Below are 27,110 nucleotides of genomic sequence, written 5' to 3' on the forward strand. Positions count from 1 at the left end.
AAATTGAACCTAAACAGCTTCCCTTTTTTTGCTTTATTAAAAAACCAACAAAAAAAAAAAAACCAAAACAGAACAACAACCAAAAAAAAGCAAACAAAAATAAAAACCGAAAAAACCCCAATGAACCAAATACCCAGTACTGAGCAAGGAAGACAAAAGAGGCCATGTGATGTGCAGTGTTTCTTTCTTCTGTCCTACTAATTTTCTTTCCAGATCTTCCCTTGCACTGGTCCTGTAGCCAGTCCACAGTTTTTCTACTGTCAGAACTATCTTGTTCTGCTAATGGGAATGGAACACAGACCAAAAAAAAAAAAAAATTACGCCTATATACATATAATCATATAAACATACAAACATGTGTCTGTGTGTATGTATGTGTGTGTGTGTATGTATATACACACATTTAAACACTGTTTTTAAGAGTTCACTTGCTGCCTTTGGATGCTCATGGCATGGAGCATGTATAGCATGGGAGCATTCAAATGTAGCAAGTGAATATTTTAGGAAAGAAAATTCTTTGTTCTTCTCCACGTTCCTCCACAGTAAATGGTGAAATAAGAAGTGTTACGAGGCCTGAAGTCATGGGGCCCAAGGCTTGCATTGGAGCAGGGAGAGCAGATTGCACCTTCAGCTCCTGAGGTGCCAGCAAACAAAAATAATAATGTAGTATAGATAACAGTTATATCCCCAACACCACCTTTCTTTTTTTTTTTTATAAACACTCCTGATCCGAGGTGATTATGGAAAAATAGCATTTTAGAACTAAATTGACAAAAATACTGCAATAAAAGGGGTAGAAAGGGAAGGTGACATTCTAGTGAAAGGGAAAATGTGAGTCAGTAATTGTACTGGTTTTTTTTAATGCATGTGAAATGTGAAGCAACTGTTAACAGAATGGAATCTCTGGGAGACAATGGCAAGTGGCTTCTCCCTCTGAAACAAGAACTTGTGGGTATTTTCAGACTGGAAGACTAGATTTAATGACCTTGTAAGCTGTGGTATAGTGATATATCTTCCAAAAGCATAATTAAGAATGAATTAATAGTCTTAGACTATTAATGTAAGAAAACATTTTTCTCATTTAACTTAAAACAATAAGTTAGGAGGGAAAAGGAAAGACTGTTTCGAAGGACCCTTTGCTTACTCCAGTTAAAAAGCCCATACCTATGAAGTGATTTAACCATATCTGTGTAAACTTTGCTTTTACATAGCATGGTCCATAACCATAGGAAGGGATGTTTGTGTGGACCACCTGTTTCCTCTTCATGGTCCCACTGTTTCTACAGGAGGCACATGGACTGCATGATAAGTAATGTTGAGCTTAGCAATGACACGTGACATTGGAGCTGAAAAGAAGAAGCTGTGACTCTCTGTGGACTGCCACTGAGATAGTGCCATGTATAGGTGCTACACCACAGTCTGAAAAGCACCCTGCAATCTCCATCCCTCCAACAGCTTGGGAGATGCAGGGCGAGATAGCAATGTGACCTTTATAAATAGCTGAGTTATGCTCAATTTTTTTCTTGTGGCTTGGATATGGAGAAGCATAGACAGCCTATGTGACTCTGAAGACTTTAACGGAAATGAAACAGGAAGCCAGAACCTTTCACAGCTTGTTGGTCTGTGAAGACAAGCTGAGTCTGTGGAGACTCCTTTTCTAACCCCAGAAAAAAGCAACCAGGGGAGAGAAATCCAGCCGGGGGTGATACTCTGGAGAGGAGATGCAGAGGCAACATGACAGAGGGGCCAGCAAGAACAGAAACCACTTTATTGAACACAAAAACAGAAGCAGAATTAGCTCAGAGAGAAGAGTTGGTAAGTTCATTCTGCTGTGCTATAAATTTTGGCATGCCAACAAACTGGTGATCAGCTAGAGAAAATCCTATGCTGCTGATTGCAGCTGCATGGGTACTACTTTTACCTGTGTGTCGAACCACCTGACCTTGATAGTAGTAATAAGTTATGATAAACAAGGAAATGGTTCTTGACTGTTAAAAAGGGCTTGAAAAACTGAAGGAGGAAGCTGTCACCAGTTGTGCACCTCGGCTTCCTACTTTTACTGGGTTGGATGCTGCTGCCTTTGTCTCAGCACTCGTTTGGAATTGCTCACATTCTTTGTGCCATGATTATAATCCTGCTGCTCACCTGCAGATGAGCACAGCAGTTGCTTTGGCTACTGGTTTGTGGATTTAAACAGACACAGGCAAAATGTCTTCACACTTGCTTAGCAATGGCTTTCATTATAAGCTTTTGTTTTAATTGCTGTGCACTTCTTACATGGGTACAAGCAGAGGGAGGTACTCACTGTCATGGCTGCAGCTGGGAAATGCCATGACCTGCAGAAGAACCTGGAGGTTCATGTTGCGGGAAAGTTCATAATACTCCCCAAAAGGAAGAAAATGCCATAAATATCCCTAAGTAGTACAACTTTTCCATCAGCACATAGCCCTGTTTGAGTATCAGAAACATATGCAAAATGCCATGACCAGGAAGTCTGGAGGAAGATAATCCAGTTTAGGCTGCCTGCAGTCTGAGCTCCCTGGAGCTGTCCCCTTGTCCCTGCAGAGCTGCTGCCTACTCAGAGGCAAAGCAGAGAATGCATTATTTCTGCTGAAACCTTCTGAATGCATGCGCTGTGTAAGGCCTGCTCTGTCTCCCTACATTGTTCTGTGGGAGCAGGTCCAGAGAAGGACCATGAAGTTGATAAGAGCACTGGAGCACCTCCAGGAAGACAGACTGAGAAAGTTGTGGCTGTTCAGTCTGGAGAAAGGAGATTGTGTGCAGACCTCTTAGCAACCTTCCTGCATCTGAAGGGAGCTTGCAGGGAGGCTGGAGAGGGACTCTTTGTCAGGAGCTACAGTGATAGGACAAGGGGTAATGGGTTCAAACTGAAAGTGGGGAAATTTAGGTTAGACATTAGGAAAAAATTCTTTACTGTGAGGGTGGTGAGATACTGGAACCGGTTGCCCAGGAGGGCTGTGGATGCCCCATCCCCGGCAGGGGGAGTGGGACTAGATGATTTTTCAAGGCCTCTTCCAGCCCTAAACATTCTATGATTCTCTGAAATATTTTAGAGAAGTTGACATTTTCTGAAGCAGCATGTTTCCAATTCTGCAGAGTCTGTGAAAGAAACTGCCTTCCAGTTAGCTGCTATTTCCATTTCTGCTGTTGATCCCAGCTCAGATCTGGATCTTGCTTGCCCTCTCCAGGATTATCCTAACCCACATTCATCTCACAGGAGCAGCACACACCGACCAGCCCAACAGTGCAGGAGGGTTGTGTGTTACCTGGCTCAATCTTACAGTAGTGTTTGTATCCAGCACCAAGGAGGGAGGCAGGTAGAGGCTGTCCCATCTCACTCATAAGGAGGAGAGACAACATTTTCCTGCCAAAGCCTGCAAAGGTCCTAGAAACCTCTTCTTGACTCAGGGAAGAGGTCCAGAAAGAGCTTAAGGAGAAAGAAAAGGCACTATGGACAGTGTTAGTTTAAAAAAGTCTCTCAAGAGGTCTCAGGTAAGTGATCTCTGAATGACTGACTGACTGACTGACTGATTGATTGACTGATTGACTGATTGATTGATTGACTGATTGATTGTCCCAGGGCTTACTCCCATGCATAGAGGCCCAAGGCCATGCTCCAGATTGCAAATGCATGGGGGAGAGAGCAGAGAGCTGTGAAGTGGGAAGGACTCACTGATACAGGGCTTGATCTGTAGACATTGTACCATACATTTAATCTCTCTCCTCTGATGAGTCAGCAGCCAGATAAACATTCACTTTCAAGCCTGCCTGCACAGATAAATCACCAATTAAATCCTAAGATCTTAACACAGGTTAAGAGAACGTAGAAAGATGCAAACCTGGATTTAGCTGCAATGCTAAACCATCTTCTGCCACTAACAGTGGCCTGGCCAATGCAAGAAAAAAGGTGGAAAGTGAAGCTGAAGGATGTGATAACTGCAGACAAGATCTGGAAATAAAATAAATAAATTCCAGCCACCTTCAAGCCTTTGCAGGTGGATGCCATGCGAGCTGTACTCTGGCATGTCTCTCAGCTGCAGCTCCTGAGACACAGCTACACTAAACACAATCTGCAAGCACAGGCAGAAAGCACCAGGTAACTGGTGCCGTAGAGAGGCACAGAGGTGGCACTTAGGAAATTTTTTTCAAATGGATTTTTTGATGGAGTAGCACACAGTGCTACTTACACAATTGACAGCTTTAGGCCTCTTAAGTCAACTGTTTACTTTTGCTATTTTTAGCTGGGTTTTAGGCCTAGATTTTCTTTTACTTGGATAAATGTGTCTATGACTTTCTACAAGTGCAACTAAGTGAATGCTTGGCACACCAATATTTAGTAGGTTTTGCCTATTTTGTTCCTTGCCCAGATTAACTGAGATGGAGGAAGAAAAATCTGATATTCATGCCAGGTGATATAAATCTCTTCAGTGTTTCATGAAAAGTCTTGATCTTCAACCACTTTAATATCTTGTGGTATTTTAGGGGAAAAAACCAAACAAACCCAAACGAAATCCAATAACAGAAGACTGTGTAAGTTTGTCTTGGCTCTGTATGGGAGCAAACTGCTTGTAACTCTGTAAAAAACTTAAGTCTTTGTTAGGACCATCACAATTCCTTTCTGTTTATCCTGCAAAGTTCTTAATGAGATGGAAGAATACTATTCTTTAATGTGAAGCCAGAAAAGAAAGTATACCACTCTATGCAAATTCTCTGCATACATGTGAGAAATGACACATAAAAGGCTATTATAAGGGAAGGTACTTGGCAAAGGGGAATTTCTTTTTGGATGAATGCACACCATTTTGTTAAAGGGTGAGGGAATCAACATTTAATGGCAGGGAAAAAACAAAAAACAACCAATAACATCAAAGTTATTAAGTTGTGGTTACATTTAATGGCTATATTTCAAACAGATGATGATGGTGTTGGTCTCCATTCAGGGAGCTGGAATCCCTAGAAGTGTTTCAGGAAACCCCATCCCTGGAAGAGTTTCAGAGTCAGACTGGATGGGGTTTTCAGCAACCTGGTCTAAAGGGAAGCATCCCTGCCCATGGCACAGGGCTGGAACTAGATGATCTTTAGGGCCACTTCCAGGCCAAACCATGGCATGATTCCATGCTGCTACAAAACGTAAAAGAGCGTGGTGTGACACCCGAGCACAGACAGTATCTCACTGCCGGAGGAGCGGCACGGGTTGCTGTGGAAATGGAGAACTCCGCTGGGAGACAGACCGAGAGACGGTGACAGGGCTTATCCCTCCCTCCCGGCTCCCGGGCACGGTCGGGTGGGATCGGGATCGGGATCGGGAGCGGGGCGGCCCGGCGGGATCCCCGCCCCGGGCGGTGCCGACGCTGCCTTTGGAGCCGGGCGGGATCCCGGGGAGGCAGGAGGGGCCGGCGCTGCCTTTGGAGCCGGGCGGGATCCCGGGGAGGCAGGAGGGGCCGGCGCTGCCTCTGGAGCCGGGCAGGATCCCGGGGAGGCAGGACGAGAGCGGCCGAGCGGGTGAGGCGCGGCGGGGCTGGTGGGCGGGCTCGCAGGGCCCCCGAAGTCGCGGCGAGGGTTTGGCTTTATTTGCCGTTTCTTTATTTTTTCCCCCGCTTTATTTTCCACTTGACTCTTTGGGGGCCGTTTTCCAGGAGTGGCGGTAGCCGGAAAGCTGCTCCTAGGGCTATCCCGGCAGGACAGCCTGGCTGTGCTCCCGCCCGTGTGGGGCCGCGGGCACCGCCGGGGAGAGGCGGCCGCGGGCGTGAGGGGAAATGCCGGGAGCGTGAGGGGCTGAGCTGCTCTGGGAACTGCTGTGTCCTGAGGGCGGAATTGGCGCCGGCATGCGTGGGGATCGGGATTGTTGAACAGCAGCGTGAGCCGCTTTCAGCTCGGGCATTCGGCCGGGCTTTGGGTCTTTGCTTCGGGGCGATAATTTTTTTTTTGTTTTTTCTTTTCCTTACTATGTGCAGTGTGAATCTGGGTGTTGCAGACCGGCTTGTATTCCCGTCAGAAAGGTGAAGGTTTAGGAAAAAGGGGCTCATAAATGCAGATGTGTGTGATTCAGGAGGATCCAGGACGGGGCCGGCTGCAGGTGGTTCTCGGTGTCAGGAATCCTGAACATGATCCAGGTGGCCAGAAAAGCCAAGGGCATCCCGGTCTGTGTCAGCCACAGTGCGGCCAGCAGGAGCAGGGCAGTGATTGTCCAACTGTGCTCAGCACTGCTGAGGGCACAGCTCAAATCCAGTTCTGGGCATTGAGGGGCTGGAGTGCGTCCAGAGAAGGAAGAGCAGCTGTCGTTGTGAAGGGTCTGCAGCACAAGTTCCATAGGGAGCAGCAGAGGGAACTGGGGTTTTTTAGCCTGGAGAAAAGGAGAGTCAGGGTTGACATTTTTGCTCTCTACAACTACCTAAAGGAGGTTGTAGCCAGGTTAGGGGTCAGTCTATTCTCTCAGGTAACAAGTCATACCAGGAGAGATTTAGATTAGATATCAGGGAAAATTTCTTAGCTGAAATGGCGTTCAGGCATCAGAACAGGCCGCCCAGGGAAGTGGTTGAGTCACTGTCCCTGGAGATATTTATTAGACATATAGATGCGGCACCTTGGGACACGGTTTATTGGTGGGCTTGGCAGTGCAGGGTTAACAGTTAGGCTTAATTTTAAAGGCCTTTTTCAGCCTAAATGATCCTGTGATCTCTTATGTCACTGAAAAGTGGTTGTTCAGACTGAGCATACTGTGCACTATCAACTTGCTTTTCTGCTGTACATTCTGTGGTACATTTCTGCTTTGATGGTTACTCATCCCATTCTCATTTTGCACTGCCTTTCTTACTAAACCAGCTTGTTTTCTCTTTGGAGGAGCTGTACAAATTTCATGCAGCTCATACTTTCATTTTTGCAGTGGAGAAAGAACCAGATTTCCGTGGTATTTAGTGGGTGAGTTGAAGCTAGCACGGTGCTACCTGCTCCATTGCTAATTCGTGCAAGTACCGTTATTCCCACTTCCGTCCTCTGGCCCGCTCCAGTTTCAGCAAGTGGTGAAACAAAGAGACAAAATATGTGAAACGGGAAGTAATGACAGGCTAAGAAAGCTTCTTTGTAGTCACTGAAGTGTGCTTCTTTAAGAATTTCATTTCTTTGCTAGTGGACAGATAATTTGATTAGAAACTGAGGGTGGTCTCCTGGTGGTAGGAGGAAAAGATGCCATTTTCCTGTCTCTATAAAACACTACCAGGTGAAGGGTGTTGGAATTTATTTTGAAGAGAAGAAAAAGCATGAAAATGCTGGTCAGCATTTAAATATAAGTGTTTTTATAGATAAGTACCTGTATTTGGAATTTTTTAAATACTAAATTTTTATAGTTCTGAGATTTTTTGCCATTTTTGGATATAAGAGGTTTTTGACTTTAACTGTTTGGAACATGTTAAAGTGAAAAAACACCACCACCTGCCTGGGTGGTGTTCATTTCCCATTCAGCATCAAGACTTTCTGTCCACATGTTTCTTAGATACAGTTTCCAGTTGAATCTTCACATTTTATCTACCAAGGATCAGACAACAAACATGAAAGGGTTTTTCCAAAATGTATGCAGTTTTTCTTGAGCTTAATGTTTGAAAATGTTTGATCTTGCATGACTACCTAGGAAAATGAGTTGAGATTTCAGAAATACTTCTGCTGAACCTCCTGACCCCACACAGCTGAGCTGTGGGAGTCACGGTGCCAGACTGTCCTAGGAGAGATGATTATGGTTATAATTTACTTGTTTTAAAAACACAGGGAATAACCAGTGCTCAGGAGTCATAAGGTAATATAATTACACTGCTTTCATTACACTTGCATAACTAAATTTGGGTGTGATTAGAATGGCATAAGGTTTACCTTAAGGAGCTTCTTAATCTCCTCTTGTTTTAGGCTGTGAAATTATATTTTTAATTACCTTTGGGCTGCCTAAGTCATATTCTAATGGCATTTGATGGCAGTCTGACTTCTGAAAGAGTTACAGTACTCTTTAAAGTGAAACACTAACCTGAGTTGCTGTCTGACATCTGGCCCTGAGTCACTTCAGGATCTGTTTTCTGCTTTGATGGAATTTGGGAAGGCCCAGTGAGCACAGGGCATCCTTTCCTCACTCCTGGGCTGGTGCAGCTGGCCTGGTGCCAGTGTGTAGCAGCAACAGGGAGCTCTGCCCATGTGTTCCACTGCTGGCATTCCCAGCATGGCAGATCCCCGTTCTTCAGTGCATGGCTGCAGTGCTCTGGATCAGACCACAATGCTGTACCTTTCAGAAAGACTGAGAAACAGCTGCCTGTTAGTGAAAAGGTCAGAGTTTTGTGATAGAAAACAGGAGTTCCACTTCTTCAGCTGCAGCAATGTAAAAGCAGTCACTGGCAGTTTTAAGAGGGGTATTTGTTGCTAGGAATTTTGTACCAATTCTGAGGTGTTAGAGTTTGGCTTGTATATTACAAAATTTGGTTTGATGAAAAGTTTGATTTTTTTCCCATGAACAATGTAACAGATAGCTCAGCTCTGAGCTCATGACTGAGCTGTTGCCTGATAACATAAAAGCATAACAAAAAACCCATAAGAGTTGTGTCCCAGCATAAATGAGGACTTAAAAGAAATAAGGGGACTACTGTCCACTTTTTGAGAGGGCTCCAGTGAAGGCAAACATTGTAAAATATTTCAAAACTTGTACAGCTTTCTTCATGAATTTTCTGAGAAATTTTGAAGTCAGCATCTTTTGGTTTCTTTTCAGCCTTATGCTGTGCTTGTAGCTTCTTCCCATTTTTTCACTGCTCTGCACACTATGCATTTTTTGGCACCTTCCAGATCTGAGTGCCTGGGATTTCTCTGTAGCCTATGGGGACATGCTGGAAGCTCCTGACAGAGACAGCAAGTGTGTGTCTCTGGCTCCAGTCCCCATGTCACCAGTGAGGACAGATGTCACTATGTACCTGTGCAGAGGGATGTGTCAAGCAAGGCAGCTTGTACTGCCCACACTTTTCTTTCAACAGACATTTTTCTGAGGAGAGTGCTGTAGGCTGAGCAGAAGACATGTGTTGTCTTACTTGAGCCCTATTCTGTGATGGTGGAGGGTTAAAGGTGTGGCAAGATGTGGCTGTATGTGCTCAGTCTCTGATCCTTTTGCTAGTTCTACTTCAGCAGGACCCCATCTCAAGTGCCTTGTCCATACATAGTATATTGCTGAGGTTTTCCACATATTTGAAGTGTTCAGCATTTATGTTTCCAGGGCAGGGTAGTCACATTGGGTAAATGATGCTTTGAAAGTGAGAAATGTGTACCTTAGCATCAAACTGGTGCCTTGATATGATGTCGTGTCTATGAGGCTTTGACCATCATCAAGTCTGCCCTTGTGTCCGTGCAGCAAAGCAGCACCAAGGCAAGGTGCTTGGCACTGCCTGAAGGTCAGCTGCCACCAGGAAACCACAGAATGGTTTGGGTTGGAAGGGACCTTGCAGTCCATCTGGTTCCAACCCCCTGCCATGCACAGGGACACCTTTCACTAGACCAGGCTGCTCAGAGCTCCATCCAACCTGGCCTTAAACACTTTCAGGGATGGGACATCCACAGCTTCTTTGGGCAGCCTGTCCCAGTGCCTCACCAGCCTCACAGTGAAGAATCTACCTAATATCTAACCTAAGCCTGCCCTCTTTCAATCTAAAGCCATCACCCCTTATGTCACTAAATTCCTTCGTATAAAGTCCATCTCCATCTTTCCTGTAGGCCCCTTTAGGTACTGGAAGGTGCTCTAAGGTCTTCTAGGAGCCTTCCAGGCTGAACAACCACAGCTCTTTTAGTCTGTTCTCATTAGAGATGTGCTTCATCCCCCTGGTCATCCTCATGGCCTCCTCCATGGACCTTGCCCCATTAGGTCCACATCCTTCTAATTCCAGGGGTCCCAGAGCTGGATGCAGTACTGCAGCTGGGGTCTCACCACAGGGGAGGGCAGAATCACCTCCCTTGAATGGCCAGCAAGGTTTTAATTGCCAAGTTTGTGCAAAATCAGTCTTTTGCAAACTTAAACACTGGTTTCAAGATCGATCAAGATAGATCAAGGTCAGGTCTATCTGTATGAGAAAGAGAAGCCCTACCTGTTTTTCCCAGTTTTGCTCTGAGCACAGCACCACGCCAGGGGTTTGTCTGTGAGCAGCTTGGAGATATGTTTATTGTCCTTCAATTGTGGTTTCATTTCGGGTCATTTCCTGCATGCGAATTTCAGCTGTGACCTTCTTGCCAGAGGCCAAGGCCTTAAAAATAGGGGGTTTCATATAAATGAAGAACTTTAAAAATTATACTGCTGGGCTCCATGACAGAAACTCTCCAGGACCCTGTATTTCATTTTCTTACTTCACAAAGTAAGTCATGCCTCTGCCAAGTGCCAGCTCCTCAAGAAGAGCTCAATATGCAAGGTCAGACTTAGCTGTATTTTACAGGAGTGCATGATTAGTATTTCATTTAGTCCTTGCCATGTAGCTGTCTGGTTTTTAGGCAGTTTGAGCAAATGCAGAGGTGTCAGGGAGCTGTGGTCTATTGATCCCTGTGACTGATGTCTGGAGTGCTTTGCTTAAAAGTTCTCTTGTATCCAAATGTCTGTAAAAATACCAACTGTGCATTAGCAGTGACAGTAATGACAGTGATATTATTATGCGTGATAATACTAATACTGCTAATAATGTGCTTTTACAAGTAGAAAGCTCTTGCACAGAATATTCTGAGTTCTTGGATCACATTTTTATGAAATGTTTCTGTTAGATATGGCTTCGGTATTACACTGAGCAATAACTTAAATTTCAGTGACTATCTTGATGCAGTCAATTTTACCTTTCAGTATGCTTTTTTTGTGTAATATTTTAGGCCAGAAGTGCCTGGTAATGCACTCTCCCAAAAAGGCAGAGGACTCCTCTGTGCTTGAGCTAATTAAAATATGCCAGTTTGGAAGTGCTGCCCTTGAGATGATGGAGAGAGAGCAAGCTTTAAACACTCCAGCTACTTCCATACAAGTACCATGAGCTGTGCAGAATAAAACTGAAGTTTTGGCTTTGGTCACACTGGGCACTGAGAGGCAGAGGGGAAGAGATGCAAGAGCAATTTCTGCCATTTGCATTCAGAGTGATGGCTTTGATATTTTGCTTTCTTTGGCTTTGCTTTGTGCTTCTAATCGACCTTGAAAAGAGGGAAGACACAAGTAAAACACTGCTGGAATAACCTCTGCTCTTACCTGCTGAGGAAGCACAGGCTTTGTGATCTGGTGCACCCCCAGGAGATATGAATAATTTGTGATTATTAATCATAAATTATATGTAATTACTAATCCATGTGAAAAATGCACAGCTCTGCACTATCTGCACACAGAATTGGGTACACTCAGGAGAGGGCCATGCTCTGAAGACACAAAAATCTGTGTGGGGTGCAGCAGTCAGACTCAGTACAGAGATGGGAATGATGAGCAACATGGATATCGTGTGGTGAAATGGGGCTGGCTTTCTGCTTGGACAGGAAACAAGCTCAGAGGAGTTGATTTTTTTGTTTGTCATGGGTTACTTGATCCTGCTGTTTTCCTGGATATCAGTTGGGATAACTTTTTATCAACAGAGAGTTGAAAATTCTTTGGGCTGTCCTGTATTGTGTGCTTACAAAGCATCCAGGCAGAGCCAGGGGCACTTCCTGCACTGGGAAACCCCAGGAGTGGGGCAGCTGCCACTGGGCCTCTGCCTGGAGAGACCAGGAGGAATGCTGCCTGTGGTATGCCCAGCCACCTAGTGACTGTGCATCCTTGGAGGGTGGGGTGGTTGGTGCAGGTCTTGTGCTGTCTAGCAAACAAGATTTAAAAATCAGGAGGAGAAAAATTACTGTTATTGCTAAGAAAGACTTCTTTTTTCCCCCTAACCAGGTTTCAGTTATCTAGGCGTATCGACATAAAAAACAAAAAAATGCATTTATACTTAGGATGCTCAGGAGGAAAGTATTTCCTTTATTCTGTTATTCCTTCATTCTATTTCCTTTATAGTTCAGATTCAGCATGGCAAAAAAAAAAAAAAAAAAAAAAAACCAAAAAAACCCAGAAGAAAAGAAAAGCATTTTGAGAATTGTGAAGCAACCATGAGTGGCATTAGGGGTGACTCAACATGCAACTCTGCAGCAGGCAGAATAGGAATTCTTAGAGTGGGCTTCTTTCAAATAATAGATTTAGTGCATTTACGTAAGTTCTGTTTGAAGTGTACAGGCATTAAATAGCAATTCTGAATGGGAACAGATTTTTTTCCACATTAAGAAAAAAACAGTAGCAGATATTTCATAGGCTCCTTCTTTAAAAGGAGGTTATTTTATTTTTTTTTTTAAATAGGAATAAGAGTTTTAGGGAGATTCATGTTTTTTAATGGTATGAAATGTTTTTCATGTGTTTCTCGTCCAGTATTCTGGACTGTAAATTCTCAGAAGGCTTCTGTCATGCTGTTTCTTACTTAAATGGAAGTGGGGCTAAGCATTATTCATCTTGGATGAAGCACCCTCTGCCTTAAAAAGGAAGCTGAATTGTACAGGAAATACAGAACTGAACTTTCCTTTTGTTCTCCTAGGCATTTGTAGAGTGAAAATGGTGTGTGCAGGCTAAGGCATGCATTAATATCTTGATTATATAGCTGAAAGTGGTTTTGTAACTCTAGTTGGGTATATTTTAGGTGATCACCCAGTAGGTAAGAACACATTATGGTTGTTGCTGCACAGTAGCAGTAAGTTGTGTCACAACTGGATAGATATATTAACACCAGCAGTTCCTGTTGATGATCAGGGAGCCTGAAGAAGGCTGCCAGCTCTATATTCTCTATATTTTGCTGAAAAAAAAAAAAAGACTGAAGGAGCTAAGAGGGCACTTGGGAAAGCCCTGTGCAGAAGAGTTGTGTAAATAAAACCTTTCTTGCAACTGATGGGCCTCAGTGTTACCAAAACTATTCTCTTTTCTAGATAATTGTGTGATTCTACTTGTGGTTTGGGGCTGGCATTCTCATTTGTGTTTTGGTTTTTTTTGATTAGAAGGTATCTGATCAGCAGACATGGTTGAACTAGTGATAAGTCATTGACGATTACAATCTTTGTGAATTATTTTCTTTTCCTTATTATATCAAGGAGAGATCCTCATCTTTCCTGTTTGTTAGAGCATGTGAATGTTGCTTAATAAGATGACATTGCTTTATTCTGTAAAGGAAGGGGTTTGCAATGAAGTAGTTATTGAATTAAGCAGTGCTTCTCACATATCTTGGTATGTTTTTGATCTGTTTTCAGTATTTTTTTTTTGTGTGGTGCTGATAATAAACTGGGAAATCAAAGAATTTGTCATCTCTTAGCACCACTTAAAAAGGCATATTTCTCTCTTCTAAACTCTAATGTAATGTAATCCTTTGTAGCCATTGAATTTGTATAATTAATAATTTTTCTGTGCCTCCCTCTTGGCTCATTCAGTTGAGGTCTATGTACACATGTGCCTCATGCTTGAGCCTGCTCTATGAGGGTAAGTTTCTTTGTTTTCTCTTAAAAGAGGGACTTAGCCTTTTCTGTAACATACCTGGGTGCTGATGGTGTAAAATCTGAAAAACAGCAATGTGCAGCAACATGAAGAGAACTGCATGCACACCTTGAACACAGGCAGACTTGGGCCTCCCAGCCGAGCTTTGCATGTCTCAGTTCAGGGGTCTCCCTTCCTAGCTCTGCATCCAACAGAGGAGGGAGAAGGAGGGATTCAGGTGGGGCAGCAGAAGGCCTGGCACAACAGAGGCATCCCCCATTCTGCCTCCCTCTTTGAATGAGGGTGTACCTGCTTTTTGGGAACTGGAAACATAATTTTGTGTGATGGGAGTGTGGCCACTTCATGGTGACAAGTGCTATGTCCTGCTTTCGGTACCAAAAAGACCATGAGGAGGAATGTCCCAAAAATAAATCATTCTGTCATGTTTTAATTTGGGAAGATGCTCTGCTGTCTTTCTGATGGCCTTGTTAATGGTATGGAGGAAAACAGTAAAGGGTGATTGCACCATCAGACATGCTGGGGTATTCAGTAATGCATTCAGTGCTGCCTGCTAGTTCCCAAGCTGATCTCTGACATTTTGCATTTCATCAATTATACATAATTAAGGTGGCAGCCTCCAAAAAAATTGTGAGGGAGTCAAATGTGAAGCAAATCCTTTAGAGATTCTTCCTGAGTTACTTGAGAATGAAACAGATGTTTCTTACTTATCTTTTTTTCTGGCCTTTTTTGTTGGTTTTTTCCTTCTGCGTGTCTGTCCTGCTGACTTTGCAGGGGGCAAAAGCTTAAGGCTTGGCACTAGCAGGAAGCTGATGTGGCATGAAAAGAAAACATGGTGAACTGCTTGCTCTGTAAGATAAACACTGCTATCAGCTCCTGATCAACTCCAGCACTGTTCAGCCTCTGTTCTTCCAAATTTCTGCATGGCAGAAGAGTCAGGCCTCCCTGTCATGCTGGTGCTCACAGTCAGTCTTCAAGAAGATGGAAGGCCAGCAGCTGGTCACAGCACCAGCTGCTCCTGTCACTGCCTCCTGAGGAGCAGGATGAATTGTGCCCTTATCCCAGGGAATGGATTTCATTTAAAAATCTGTGGGTTTATTGTGCTGCCCCCACTAGTGTGTTGTTAATTTAATTGCTCATTGGTTTCTGAAGACTTCTGAAAGGTGCAGGGAGGGGGGTGGCAAGGTCTATTTTAAGCTGCTGCCTTCTTTAATTTATGCTTGTGATGTATTTTTACCAGCAGCACTTTGTGATCCAAGTGCTACTTCTAAATGTCATTTGCTTGAATAAAAAATGTAATTAATTTCTAAATGTGACATAAGCACTGAAAGTATTAATTGAATCACAGAGTGCTGTTCGAACAGCAGCTTTCCCATAACAGGAGGGAAAGTTCATGAAGTCCAGGGTATGTTGCAATACAAGTGTAGCAAAAGTTCTCAAAATCACTTGTTTGCAGGTTTTTCCATTGTCCATTAGGCTTTCTTCTAGGGAAATACCCATGTTGAATAAAAATGGGTGAGCATTATTTGGTTATCTCGTGTTCTCTGACACTGATTTGTGTTTCTGATGGAAACCAGTAACCCTCTGCTTCCCAGCACTCCTTGAAGAGCAGTTGCTCAAGCCCCTGTTAGCCATAGGCATTGAAAGAGAGATTGTTGAACTCCAGTAGCCTGAGGTTTTTTCAGGATTATTACCATCAAAAACTTTTCCAAAAGATTGCTTGATTCCGTTTAAAAACTGATGCGGAGCTGTCATCCTTCTGCCTGTTAAAAGGGATAAGGGAAGAAATTTTGCATTCACGTGTATTTCTTGGTTTTCCATAATGCAAAGTATGTAATTTTAACAGATGGACCAGCTCTTGATTTTTTTATAGACCCAGTTTGTTCAAAATCAAATGTGGGAGTGGACCATACAGTCCTTTTACGTAATGAAATTAAAGTCTGCTGCAACTTTCCTTTGATATTGTGTATTTAAACTGGTGTTAATTTCAGTCTTCATTTGGTTTGCATACAGCAGTGTAAATCCAGAATACCCTGGGCTGATACTGATCCATGGGCTGATACTGATCCATGGGCTGAACATCTGTGAGCCATCAGGTTCCATTCTAGTGGACAGAAGATTCAGTTATTCAGAGTCCATGGAGTTTTTTTTTCCAATCCTGATGCATTTATCTTAAAGAAGAGAGAAAAAAAAATTGCAATTGCTTGATTCTGCTGGGGCTGTCATTTCTCTAGGTAGAAGTTTGTGTGCTTATTGAGAGTGTGCCTACCAGTGGCCCCCAGGAGGAAGTGGGAGTGTGTTTATATGCGTGTGTGAGCTGTAAGTGGGAGTTCCTGGTTTTTCTATGAAGTTTTCCATTTCCAAACCTTACAGCTGATGTTTTGTTGTCTGTTACTTGGCATCAGTAATAAACTGGAGTTTTCTGGAGCTTCAGAACTAGCACCCCAACCTCACCTCTGATTACTTAAAATTTATGGACGCCTTTTCATTTGCAGCTCTTAAGCTGCCTTTAGTTCACAGGAGAGACAACATCTGTGTCTCTCCACCAGATGACTTGCATAAAAAATCTTGTAATAAAACTTCTTCAAACAACAGAATATTGGGAAAGGCCAAGTATCAGCACTGCTCTGTGTATATATGCACCAGTGCTCGTAAAAATGAGTGCATCACTGTTTATCTTGTTGCTAAGGTTAGAATTGATACGTAACTCTTTGACGGGATTGTTGTCCACAGTGCATGGGCTTAATGTACTTGGAAAACTTAAGCCCCTCTTAAATTTCCTGCTAATGCCAGGAGGGGCAGAAGTTCAGCTGACATAAAACTATGTGGAATGAGTAATCCCCTCTGCAGACTCCCTGGAGAAGGATCTTTTCAGCCTTCTCTGTGGATGCCTCTATAAAAAATTGAGTTCTTCTAAGGTTTTGTACTAAATCAATAAATAAGTTAATTACAGAGCAGCTGTTCATCATGAGCTCTGAGAATTTCCTATATTCAAATTTCTCACTTAGGGAGCAGACGCTGCCTTTGTCAACTGCTCAGTCTCCAGGCCCTCTTTCACTTGTAGGTCTTGTTATCAACAATAGACAACCATAACCTTCCCTAACCGTGTCTGTAATGCCAGGGAAGCGACAGAATCTTGTCCTTATGTCTGTGAAGTAAGCGTGTACCCTCTCTGTGATGATCTCCTGAGCTTTCTACCAAACCCCTGGGGAGGATCTTTCTCTGGAGTTTTAAATTGACCCTAAATTTACCCAAATTGAGGCAGGAACATTCCTTTAATTCCCCAGGCAGTCATATGATGCTTAGTCAGCTAATATTGCCTTATATGGCCCATTTGTTGACTACAAGTAAGTCCTACGAACCTTTAAAGTCATGTCTTTAAAGCCGTGACTTAGAGACAAAGTAATGACAATACACGTCTCTAAATCAGCACATCCTGAAGTAAAAAAGAATAACAGTTTTTTATTATATTTGGTTTTTTGTTATTGAGTAGTGTGTTTGATGCCAGTCTTCCTGTGACTCCATTGTAACTACATGTGGCCTTCACTGTGTGCAAGATACTATGGAAATGTCAACTATATGCCCCCAAGCCCCCAGAAACTTGAAAAACTTAAGTATTAAGTAAAATATATTAATCTTTTGCATGTCATATTTTGTATTTCATTTGAAGTGATATTATGTTTAGATGATCCTTCGTTTTGCAAGAAAACAAACAGAAGCAAGTACTTCAAAATAGTCATAAGATTTTTTCTTCTCTCTCTTTTGATCCCTATTTTAGGAAGGCATGAGGTGTGGTCCTGGAAAACAGCCAGCAAGGAATCCCTGTGTCTCATGTGGCAAAAAGTGAAAGTGCAGCTAATGTTAAGCATGTCCTTTCTCACTGCTCTTTTTTGGTATTGCAGAAGGCTCTACAGCTTTTTAGCACAGCTGCTGAAACGGTAGGTTTTTATTATGCAGACTTTAATCTTCCACACTGTTGTTTATTTCAGTAAATACTGACATTCAACACCACCTCTTTGACACCTGTTTCATCATTTGTGTTTCAGATGGAGCAACTACCTTCAGAGGCAACTCATAAGTAAGATTTTTGTTGTCACTCCACATTCATTAATGTGGAGACCCTCACAGCTTCCCTTCAGATGCACAACAGCAGAATGTAACTAATCTGTGAACCAATCTCAATTTAGGGAATCTCAGTGTGCTGCCAGAAGTTGATCTACTTGGTTATAGTGCAAGAGAATGGAAAGGAGAAACAAAGCAGGCCAAACAGATGAGGGAGGTAAGAGTTAAATTTTAATCTCTGCATGAGGACAGGGGAGAATGAGCACCTGGAAAAGGAATAGCACTCTCAGCACAAACAGCTACAGCAGCTGTCAAGGCCTGCTGTACTGGCTAGTCAAATGAAAAGCAAAAGGGACAGTACAAACATAGGTCTAAATAAAGAATGCAGCAGTGCAGGTCAAAATGTAGATCAGGTTTTAGTCTTGTATATATTCTAAATTCCTTCTTCTAGCACCAGCAACCTTAACAGGAAAAATCATCCCCAGTGCTGAAGCCCAAACCCAAATAATGTGGTTTGGCTTAGGTGCTGTTACTTGGCCAGGCCTTTGATTTAAGGTAGAAACTCTTACTCCGGGGAGGAAGGAAGCACCACATCCATTTCTCTTCCAAGCTTTGAAAGTCCATGCTTGGCAGCCTTCCCCTCTCCAGCATCATCAGCTGCAGCTGGTGGCAGGCAGGGCAGGAGCTGGCATCTAACCTGTGCCAGCTGGGGTGCTGGATGGTGGCCATCCCATGCCTTTGGGCACAGTCCCTCTGCTCCAGCTCTGCACCCAGCCCAGGTGCTTCTGTGCCAGTGTCTTCTGTTCCCCTGCCCAGGCACTGCTGGCAAGACAGGCAGTTCAACTGCACTGGTGTATTTGACGTGTATTGGCTTTAGGTCATGCTATCAGAATCTCAGAGCAAATGCATATCAAGAAGAACTTAAAGGGTGAAAAGAAGTTGGTAGGGATAAACAGTAGCATAAAGGCATTGTAGAAAAAAGAAGATAGTTTTCAAAAAGCTGGAATTGTGTTCAAGTGATGAACAGAGAAAAGATACGGTTTTGCCACATTAAATGCAGGAATGCAGCAGTACCACGAGTTCACAGAACAACACACAAGGGAAAAAAACTATTTGGAGGAGCAAGTAACAAAAGATAGCAAAACTTCTAATAAATTTGCAATCCCATACTGGGCAAAAAGCCTTTCAAAAAATCTATGAGCCTTCTGGATGACCAGACCTGAAAAGGAGACTCCTGTATATGGAGCAGTCAGTGGATGTCTGGTTGCATCATGCAGAAGTTGCCATGGTAAGGAGCACATTTTAGGATGAGGTCTTGTGAGATCCAGCATATCATGCTTGCTTGTTCCCAAAAGGAACAATTCCATGTTTGTCTTGTCTCTCCCTTTTTCTCCCCTTGTCCTAGCTAAACAGTCCTTCTCCCTCTTTTGTGCTGGCTCCTGTCCTCTTTTGGATGTGGTACACCCAGATGGTGAGCTGATAAAGCAGGTCATCTAGAAAGAGGCTTCTCTGAGGCCCTCAAGCTTGCTGAAGCAGCAGGAAACTCCCTCAGCAGAAAGAGTTTAATAGGCTTACTATCTCAGCTGATACACTAAGGGTAAGGGGACAGAGTGCAGCTGAGAAGTGGTGGTGGGATGGGGTGAGGGAGTAACCAAGATAAACCGAGGATGAGGAATTGAGACCATCCTGCTGCCCCCTTCAGGAAGCAAACTGGAAGTGATGGAGCCTGTGGGACTTGTAGAGAGTCCTCTCCCTAATTCTCAGAATTGTCTCAGCAAGGGCTCAGATGGCAGCCAGTGGTAATGTAGAGTGTGTAGCTGGACCAAGGGCCGTCCACTTCAGCACAGAGCTGCCAGATCTGCTGTGCCTCAGGTCAGTGTTGCACCATGGGTTCAGGTCAATGTAAGGAGATGTTTTTTTGCCAGGAGTTTTCTCCATATACTCATTCCTGCCCTTTTGCTGCTGCCTCTCACATGTCAGTGCAAATTGTTAGAATGGTTGAGGTTAAATCTATGTTGATGTGCTCTAATTTGGTTGACCATGTGAGTGTTTACAGTAGCAACAGTGCAGAGACTTGAACGAGTTGCTGGGTTTGGAAGGAATGCAGAATCACTCTTAATGGGCAGCACCAGTCTAAGGTGTTTACAAAAACATGGTTTTTAACATTTCTGCTTATATAAATCTTAAAAATATACTCTCTTGTTCCCCTAGCTCCCTCTTATGGGAGGGAGTAGTTTGGAATTGGACTTCAAACAACATGGGGTTTTTTTCCAAGGCTTAATATTTTTTATTGCTAATTTTTCTTGGTCTGTTTCTAGGCGTATGAAGAATTGTTTAGGAGCTGTCATATCAAATACCTGAGACAAGTCAGGAGGGACAACTACAGTGTGATAAGAGCGGTGCTTTTTCAGATATTCAGCCAAGGCATTCCTTTTCCTTCATGGATGAAGGAAAGAGATATATTGAAGGTAAAATTCATTTCCTAAATGAATACATTTTAGCTATCCATGCACAGCAGAAGAAAGCTGTGTTCAATGTGAAAAGTCGTATGCTGGCTGTCAAAATGGAGAATCACTGTCAGAATTCAAAGAGAAGTTTTTCAAACCCATTGAACTGCATTTCATTGAAAAACTGTCCCTAATCTAAATATACTGATGTGATCATCTAAATGATGTAACAAAAAAAAAATAGTAAAAGTGGATGGATGAATGTATGAATGTTCGTGCTACCCTGCTAGATGTCACTCCCTTAACACAAGAGGTTATTTGCATCCTCCCCATCCACATCCATGCAATGTTCAGTGGCTCACTTAGGAGCTGCTGTGTTGCTGGAGCAGCAGGTATCCTGCCCTGAACTCCAGGAGCTTTTTCAGGAGACAGTGACAGGGAGGTGGGATCTATAGCTTTTGCCTGTAGAGATGTGTGTGCAGACTGGAAGGTGTCTGTAATCCTAAATACCTCACTGAATTTGGAAGTATCCAGCTTTTCCAGAGTGTGGGTTATATATTTTGCTGAAAGCATGTTTTCATCTTTTTTTTTTTTTGGCTGGCCCTATTTTAAAAGTTTCTTAAGGACTTGGCAGTTAAGCGGCTCCTCCTTCATAGCATTTGAATTGTGAGGTCCATTTACTTTGTTGTTTGAACTGTACAAACAGCTGATAGAACCACATTGTAAATTGTATGCAGACAAGTTTATATAACCTTATACTCTGCTTCTTGCTATGGTTATGATTAGCTTGCCTTTTATTTTTTTTCCCAGCTCCCTGAAAAGCTTTTGTATTCTCAAGGTTGTAACTGGATTCAGCAGTACAGTTTCGGGCCAGAAAGATACACGGGCCCCAATGCCTTTGGGAAGCTGCGCAAATGTATGGAGGCCTTAAAGACAAACGTGAGTATCTGGGAAATGGTTGGGAGGAATAAAAGCCTTGAGAATTGGGTTCAGACAGAGTTAAGGAACTTCTCCTGGCTGCATATTTGTGGGGCAGCCAGCCTCCCTCCCAGGTTCACACTGCTGAGTTGCTGGGAAGGCCATCGCCTCTCCTGCAGGGGAATCCAGGTTTTGGTGATCCACTAGGCCAAGTACTGAGGAGTTCCCTGCAAGTTAGGGAGGCCACCATCCCCACAGCTAGTCCTTGCCATCAAGTGGCTCCTGAAGTATCTCATCATTTTGATTAAAAGTAAACATGGTGTATGAGATGCTTCTAGATTCCCTCCCAGCTGGAAAGGAGTAAACAAACAATGAATTTTCTCCTAAAACAATTGTATTTTCTTTGCTTCTATCCCCATTAAATGTTTTAATTATCTGTTTTTGCTATAATTTCTCTATGTAAGCTTGCACTTGATTGCAAAGACCTGTCAGTCTCACTGCCCCCTCTGCTCAGCATTGCCAGATGGCCATCATCCCCAACCAGGACTATAATTCTTATTTAATATAAAAATTATATTATAATATTCTTATTTAATATAATTCATATTTAAAATGTGGGGAGATTTACTAGCCCCAAAGCCTTCTGAAAGAGAGATAAAGAGTTGGCCTGTCAAGACCTTGCACCTTTCTTGAGCTCCTCTGGGGTTTCTGCACATCTGCAGTGGTAGTAGTTGTTAATTAAAAGAAAAAAAACAACAACAAAACAAAACGCCAAACAGACTAATTTAACCTCTAGAAACAAAGCATGAGAAAGAAAAAGAGGGGATTAAAATAGATGATTTAGTCCCTTGCCTGCACCCTTGCTGTGCCAAAGTGCTGCATCTTCTTGAGGTGGGTCTGGTAGTTGTAAGGTGCAGTTATCGTTTTGTGCTGGTTGCTCTTTGCATTTCCCAGTGTTGGGTTATTTGGCTTTCATTTTTAGCTTGTTGTAGTTCTTTTAGCTGATGGTAGTGCATGAAGCATTTAATCTGCATTTTGAATAAAAAAGTTTCAAGTTAAAAGAATGAATAAATCCTTACAATTAACAAATTGTTTCAAAGCAACTCTGTGATGCCTTATGTTATTACTGGGCATGAGGTATAGCTCCCAGCTTCTTTTTTTTTTTTTTTTTTTTAGTAAAGATGGTGCTTGGCCAGTGAGATGGATTTCTGCCTGTTTTTACTAACAGGGTTCTTTGCTGCCTTTCCCACCTCCATCAACATAGAATCATTTAGTTTGGAAAAGACCTTTAACATCATTAAGTCCAACCATTAACCCAGCACTAAACCGTGTCCACAAGTGCCACATTTATACTTTTAAATATCTCCAGTGACTCAACTACTTCCCTGGACTGCCTGTTCCAATGCTTGACAACACTTTTGATGAAGAATTTTCTCCTGGTATCCAATCAAAATCTCCCCTGGCAAAACTTCAGGCCTTTTCCTTTTATTCTATGACATGTTAGCTGGGAGAAAAGACCAACCCCCCACCTGGCTACACCCTCCTTTTAGGTAGCTGTAGAATGTGATAAGATTTCCCCTTCAGCCTTGTTTTCTCCAGGCTAAACACCCCCAGCTCCCTCAGCTGCTCTTCATCAGACTTGTGCTCCAGACCCTTCACCAGCTCCGCTGCCCTTCTCTGGACACACTCCAGCCCCTCAATGTCCTTCTCATAGAGAGGGACAAGAAGTGAACACAGGATTTGAGGTGTGCCCTCACCAGTGCTGAGTGCAGGGGGACAATCACTGCCCTGCTCCTGCTAGCCACACTATTGCTGATACAGGCCAGGATGCCATTGGCCTTCTTGGCCATCTGGACACACGCTGGCTCATGTTCAGCTGCTGTACCAGCGCTCTGCCTTTTCCACTCTTCCTCTGAGCCACTTTCCAGCCACTCTGCCCCCAGCCTGTAGCACAGCCTGGGACTGTTGTCACCCAGGCAGGGCCCAGCACTTGGCCTTGTTGTACCTCAAACCATTGGCCTTGATCAGACTGGGGGCTGCTGCCTGCAAATGCTGTTGTGCCTGGGCTCTGTCGATTAATAGCTGCTTTACACTTAGACCAGGTTTCTGTTCCTGTTTTGCCATCTTTTGTGTTAAATAGAATTCTTAATAATTTTGCTAATATTCTTCTTCTGTGTGCTTTCCAGTGGGCTGAAATAAGTGCTACAAGAGATTATGAAGAAAGAGGAAGCATGTGTAATACACTATTTTCTGATGAAAGCAAGGAATACAAACTTTATGAGGCCATAAAATTCATCATGCTCTATGAAGTTGTCGAAGCCTATGAGCAGATAAAGAGCAGGGGAAAACCTGTACACAACCTTTTTAGCCTCCTCTTTGATCGTGACTCTTCGTCTGACCCTCTGAGTTTCATGATGAATCATCTGAACTCCATAGGGGACTCTATTTGCTTAGACCAGGTAAGGATATAGATGAAAAATCACAAAACTTACTCCATCTTTGTAGTGATCAGGTGATTATATTATACATCATCCATGATAGCTGGCCCATTTTTTTTTCTTTGAGATGTGGGGAAGTGGACTGAGGATAGCCATTTATCTTCCAGGGGAGAAAAAAAACTGCAGTAAGAGTGGACCAAAAATAAATGCTACAGGTTATCAATAAGACCTAGTTTAGAACAGTAATAACTTTGATATGTAAAATAGTTTTAGATGATGCTGTTTTGACCAGTTGTTTTGCTTTTCCTATCTGTTCCACTATGCCAAATCCTGTTGCATCACTTTTTTCTTCCCACCCTGTGGTTCTCCTGAGATCTAATGTCTATTAAGAGTAGGTAGTAAGAACTCTACTAATCACCTTTATAAGTTAAGCTTTTTGTTTCCTGTTTTATAATTAGTGAGAAGTTCAGTGCTGACATACAAACTCCACACTGCCACTCTGCAAATGGTTTCACTTTCAGATGGCTGAAATTATTTTTTACAATCAATTTCAGTTATCAAGTCAATTGTTACGTGATGCAGTCAGATTTAGGAGCAGTTTGATTATAACTGGACAAAGTTCTGCTCTGTCTGGCTATGCCCAAGGATATGAACTTTTCCCAAACCTTTTTTTCCCTGATTAAGCAATCCATTGCATGAAGAATCAATGAAGATGCTACTTCTCTAGTTTCATATATGTGAAGTACCAAGAAACTTTTTGCTTTTGCTGTAATGTTTTCCATATGTAGCAAGTGATCACAAGGTGGCAGGCTTCCCATTTTTTCAAGTTGTATCAGTCTTGGTAACAGCTATTCCCTTCTTGCTCCCCAGTCAGCTGTGTGAGCTGGCTTGGGAGCAGGTTATTTATGGTGCCAGGCAGAGGATGAAAGTTTGTGCATGCAAAAGAGAAGGGGAAGGGCTGTTGGGAATCCCCTCAAACTTTTAATGTTTTAACTCCACTAGCAAAAGAGCCCCTTTTATTCTTTGTCTGCTGTTTTGAAGCTGAATGACTTGCCTTAACTTGGGTTATCTTCAGTTTAGTTTTCAAAACCTAGAAACAAATGTCTTACAGATTTCTTTCATTTTTAGGTTGAACTATTTCTTCTTGGATACTTACTTGAAGTAAAGATACGAGTTTACAGATTGCATAGGTTTAATACTGAGGAATTTCAAGTGAAGTATCCAGCTGAATACCGAAGGGAATGGAATGAGATTGCTCTCCTGACTGAGGATGACCGCTACTATCACATTCCCCTTTTCAGAACGTGAAGGACCAGTGACTTTCTTTTTTCCTTTGTATAGTATAGTGAGTGACCAGTTCCAGTGAATTAGGTTTCTAATCAGCAGCAGTAAAATCTTAAGAATGCTCATTAATGATTACAAAATGGTTTATGGGTTTATTGTGTAAACATTTTGCTTTCCCATTGCAGCTCAGTTCACCATCAGTCAGCCATAAAAACCATAAAATATATTGCTATACTATCTGGGGCAAAAAAATGATGTTTGAGGGCTGTCAGACAAAAAAAATTGGACTGCCTGACAACGAAGGCAAATGTTATGCTGGGTTTTCCGCTGCTAGCCTAAGGGTTTACTCTGACATCCATGGATGGGTTATACTCAAGTGCCTAAAGCAATGACTGCCTTTCCCTACTCCTATCTGTCTCTAGCTAGGAAGGATGACTCACAGAGGAGGAAAATCCCGAGGTCCCACAGTTTGTATTCCATGCTATTTAACTTGCATTGACTTGGGATGGGAGGATATAAACTGGGGCCTCTGCATGGCTGCTTGAAATCCACTTGGCTTCCCTTGTTGCCGGAGCACCTCTCTCCAGGGATGGACAGAGCAAGCAGCAGCAGGTTGGACTTGACTTCAGACATGGGAAACAGAGCTCTCTGCATCCAGTGGTGCTCCCTGAAGGGGAAGAACTGTTACACAGGGGGAAGAATCAGCACACAGGAATACTGTGCCAGATGAATGGAAGATCTCCTGTGTAAGTGAGTAAAGTACATTGCTTTCTCCAAGGTAAAAAGGGCAGCGTTAAGGGGTAACACCCAAGAGAGTCACAGCCAGTGGCTGTGTATGGCTTTGGTCAACTTGTAAATCCTTTAAGGGCTGATTTCAACATTACCTGCCAAGATTTCCTTTGCAATTCATCTGAGAAAGCTCTGCATGGAATACAGGTCAAAACACTGCATTTTCAGAAAATATTAATTTTTTATGCATTATATGAATTCAGCAGTGTTGCATATATGTTTTATCCTCTGATTATGTATTAATCTCCTTGCCTAAGATTGATATATTTAATTTAGACCTCTGTGTTTGAAGAAGTATGTCCAGGACAAGTAAATGAGATTTACCTTCCTACATGGAACATTTTGCTCAGTTCTGTTTTCTAGAAGAATCAATGTGTTTTGATTATTTCAAAATAATGGGCCTTAACTTGAAGAAGTATTAGATCTTGCAAAATATTTATGAAAAGCTTACAATGCCACAGGCTAATGGTTATATTGAAGAGGGTGGGATTTATTCAGAAACAAAGCCTCTCCTTTCCTTATCCTAGAGATGTAGAGGGACAGGCAGGTTTGTTTTATTAAACCTGCAGGATAAAATGCAAGCCCGTAGCAGAAATGGGAACAGGGCCTGCAGGAGCCAAAGCAGCTGCATGAAGTATCTTCATGGTAATGCTTGGAGTCTGTGGAGTGTGCTCAGTTCCTTTGTGTAAAGAAAAGCTATTTTATCCCTTATGCTCCTTTTATTTGTGTGTATATGTGTGTATATATATATTTATAAGTACAAACACCTGAGTTCTCTATTGTAGCTGTTTTGTTTTCTGAAAGTTTGAGTTCAGTTTTGTTAAATGATTGTAGATTTTAATTAAGGCTTGATAGCTGCAATAACCTCATCTCGTCAAAACCTGCACAGCAAGTACTTTTATTTATTAAAAGAAAGTTTTTTCACTGAATGAAATAATTTTCTTATTTTAGATTTGGTTTTGCTCTGCATGGGGAAAAGTTATAATACTTAAGTATAGAGTATTATTATCTATTTTGCATCAACAGTAACATTGACAGTTATCAATAAACTTGTCTATATTTTATTCTTGTTTGGGAACAAACAGACATACCATAAATAAGTACGTGTTTTTGTAGTGGGCTTTTTAATGATTTGCATATTATTTGTGTTCAGGAATACAAAAGCGTTCCAGCTGAAAGTGATAACTTGTGAAAATGTACATTTTTGTGATCTTGAGCATATTAACAGCAGGGAATTAATAAAAATCTAAAACAGACAGTAGAATTTACCGTGCCAGTTTGGATGTTTGCATCTGAACCGGGTCACCTGAGCCAGGGCTCTCTGCCTTGTCAGTGGAAGGCAGGGGCACATGGACAGCCAGAGGGGTGGGTCTCCAGAAGGGACTGGTTCTCTTCACTGACTGCAGTGGGAGCTGGCAGTGACCAGCATAAATCTCTCTGCCCTAGATATTTAAAGTTAGATGAGATTAATGTTGTCTCAAGAATCCAGAAAGGACATACAGAAACAGATCTGCTGGTTTATCAGGTGTCAGAGGTGCCAGCCAAATCATGCCAGGAACAAAAATGGGAGGTGAAAATAGAGGAGTTTCAGGTGAGGATAATCACAAGTCTTAGAAATAAATGCAGAGAGGC

At 42.6% G+C, this 27,110-nt stretch overlaps 1 protein-coding gene across 4 annotated transcripts; it reads left to right on the forward strand.

The window, feature by feature from the left end:
* Positions 1-1,702: 1,702 nt before the first annotated feature.
* On the forward strand, positions 1,703-26,746 carry OTULINL (OTU deubiquitinase with linear linkage specificity like). Of its 4 annotated transcripts, none has more exons than XM_054284776.1 (8): positions 1,703-1,815; positions 17,319-17,478; positions 17,587-17,618; positions 17,728-17,819; positions 19,921-20,070; positions 20,860-20,988; positions 23,154-23,426; positions 24,534-26,746. In XM_054284776.1, the coding sequence occupies exons 1-8, from the start codon at positions 1,722-1,724 to the stop codon at positions 24,711-24,713; spliced, it is 1,110 nt and encodes a 369-aa protein (XP_054140751.1). In that variant the 5' UTR covers positions 1,703-1,721; the 3' UTR covers positions 24,714-26,746. The 4 variants fall into 4 exon arrangements, with proteins under 4 accessions (XP_054140751.1, XP_054140753.1, XP_054140754.1 ...); XM_054284778.1 differs by lacking the exon at positions 1,703-1,815 and adding an exon at positions 5,208-5,305; XM_054284779.1 differs by lacking the exon at positions 1,703-1,815 and adding an exon at positions 5,365-5,523.
* Positions 26,747-27,110: the final 364 nt, after the last annotated feature.

The sequence above is a fragment of the Melozone crissalis genome, unplaced genomic scaffold (genome assembly GCF_028551555.1).
Source record: "Melozone crissalis strain CALT ecotype California unplaced genomic scaffold, PUWL_Pcris_2 ptg000042l_1, whole genome shotgun sequence".
NCBI lineage: Eukaryota > Metazoa > Chordata > Aves > Passeriformes > Passerellidae > Melozone > Melozone crissalis.

Excerpts from the sequence above, each read along its gene's own strand:
- OTULINL (XM_054284776.1), top strand. The coding sequence starts at position 1,722 with ATGCAGAGGCAACATGACAGAGGGGCCAGCAAGAACAGAAACCACTTT. Across the intron at positions 17,820-19,920 it reads AGGCCAAACAGATGAGGGAG|GCGTATGAAGAATTGTTTAG; the intron begins GTAAGAGTTAAA and ends GTCTGTTTCTAG. Across the intron at positions 23,427-24,533 it reads ACTCTATTTGCTTAGACCAG|GTTGAACTATTTCTTCTTGG; the intron begins GTAAGGATATAG and ends TTTCATTTTTAG.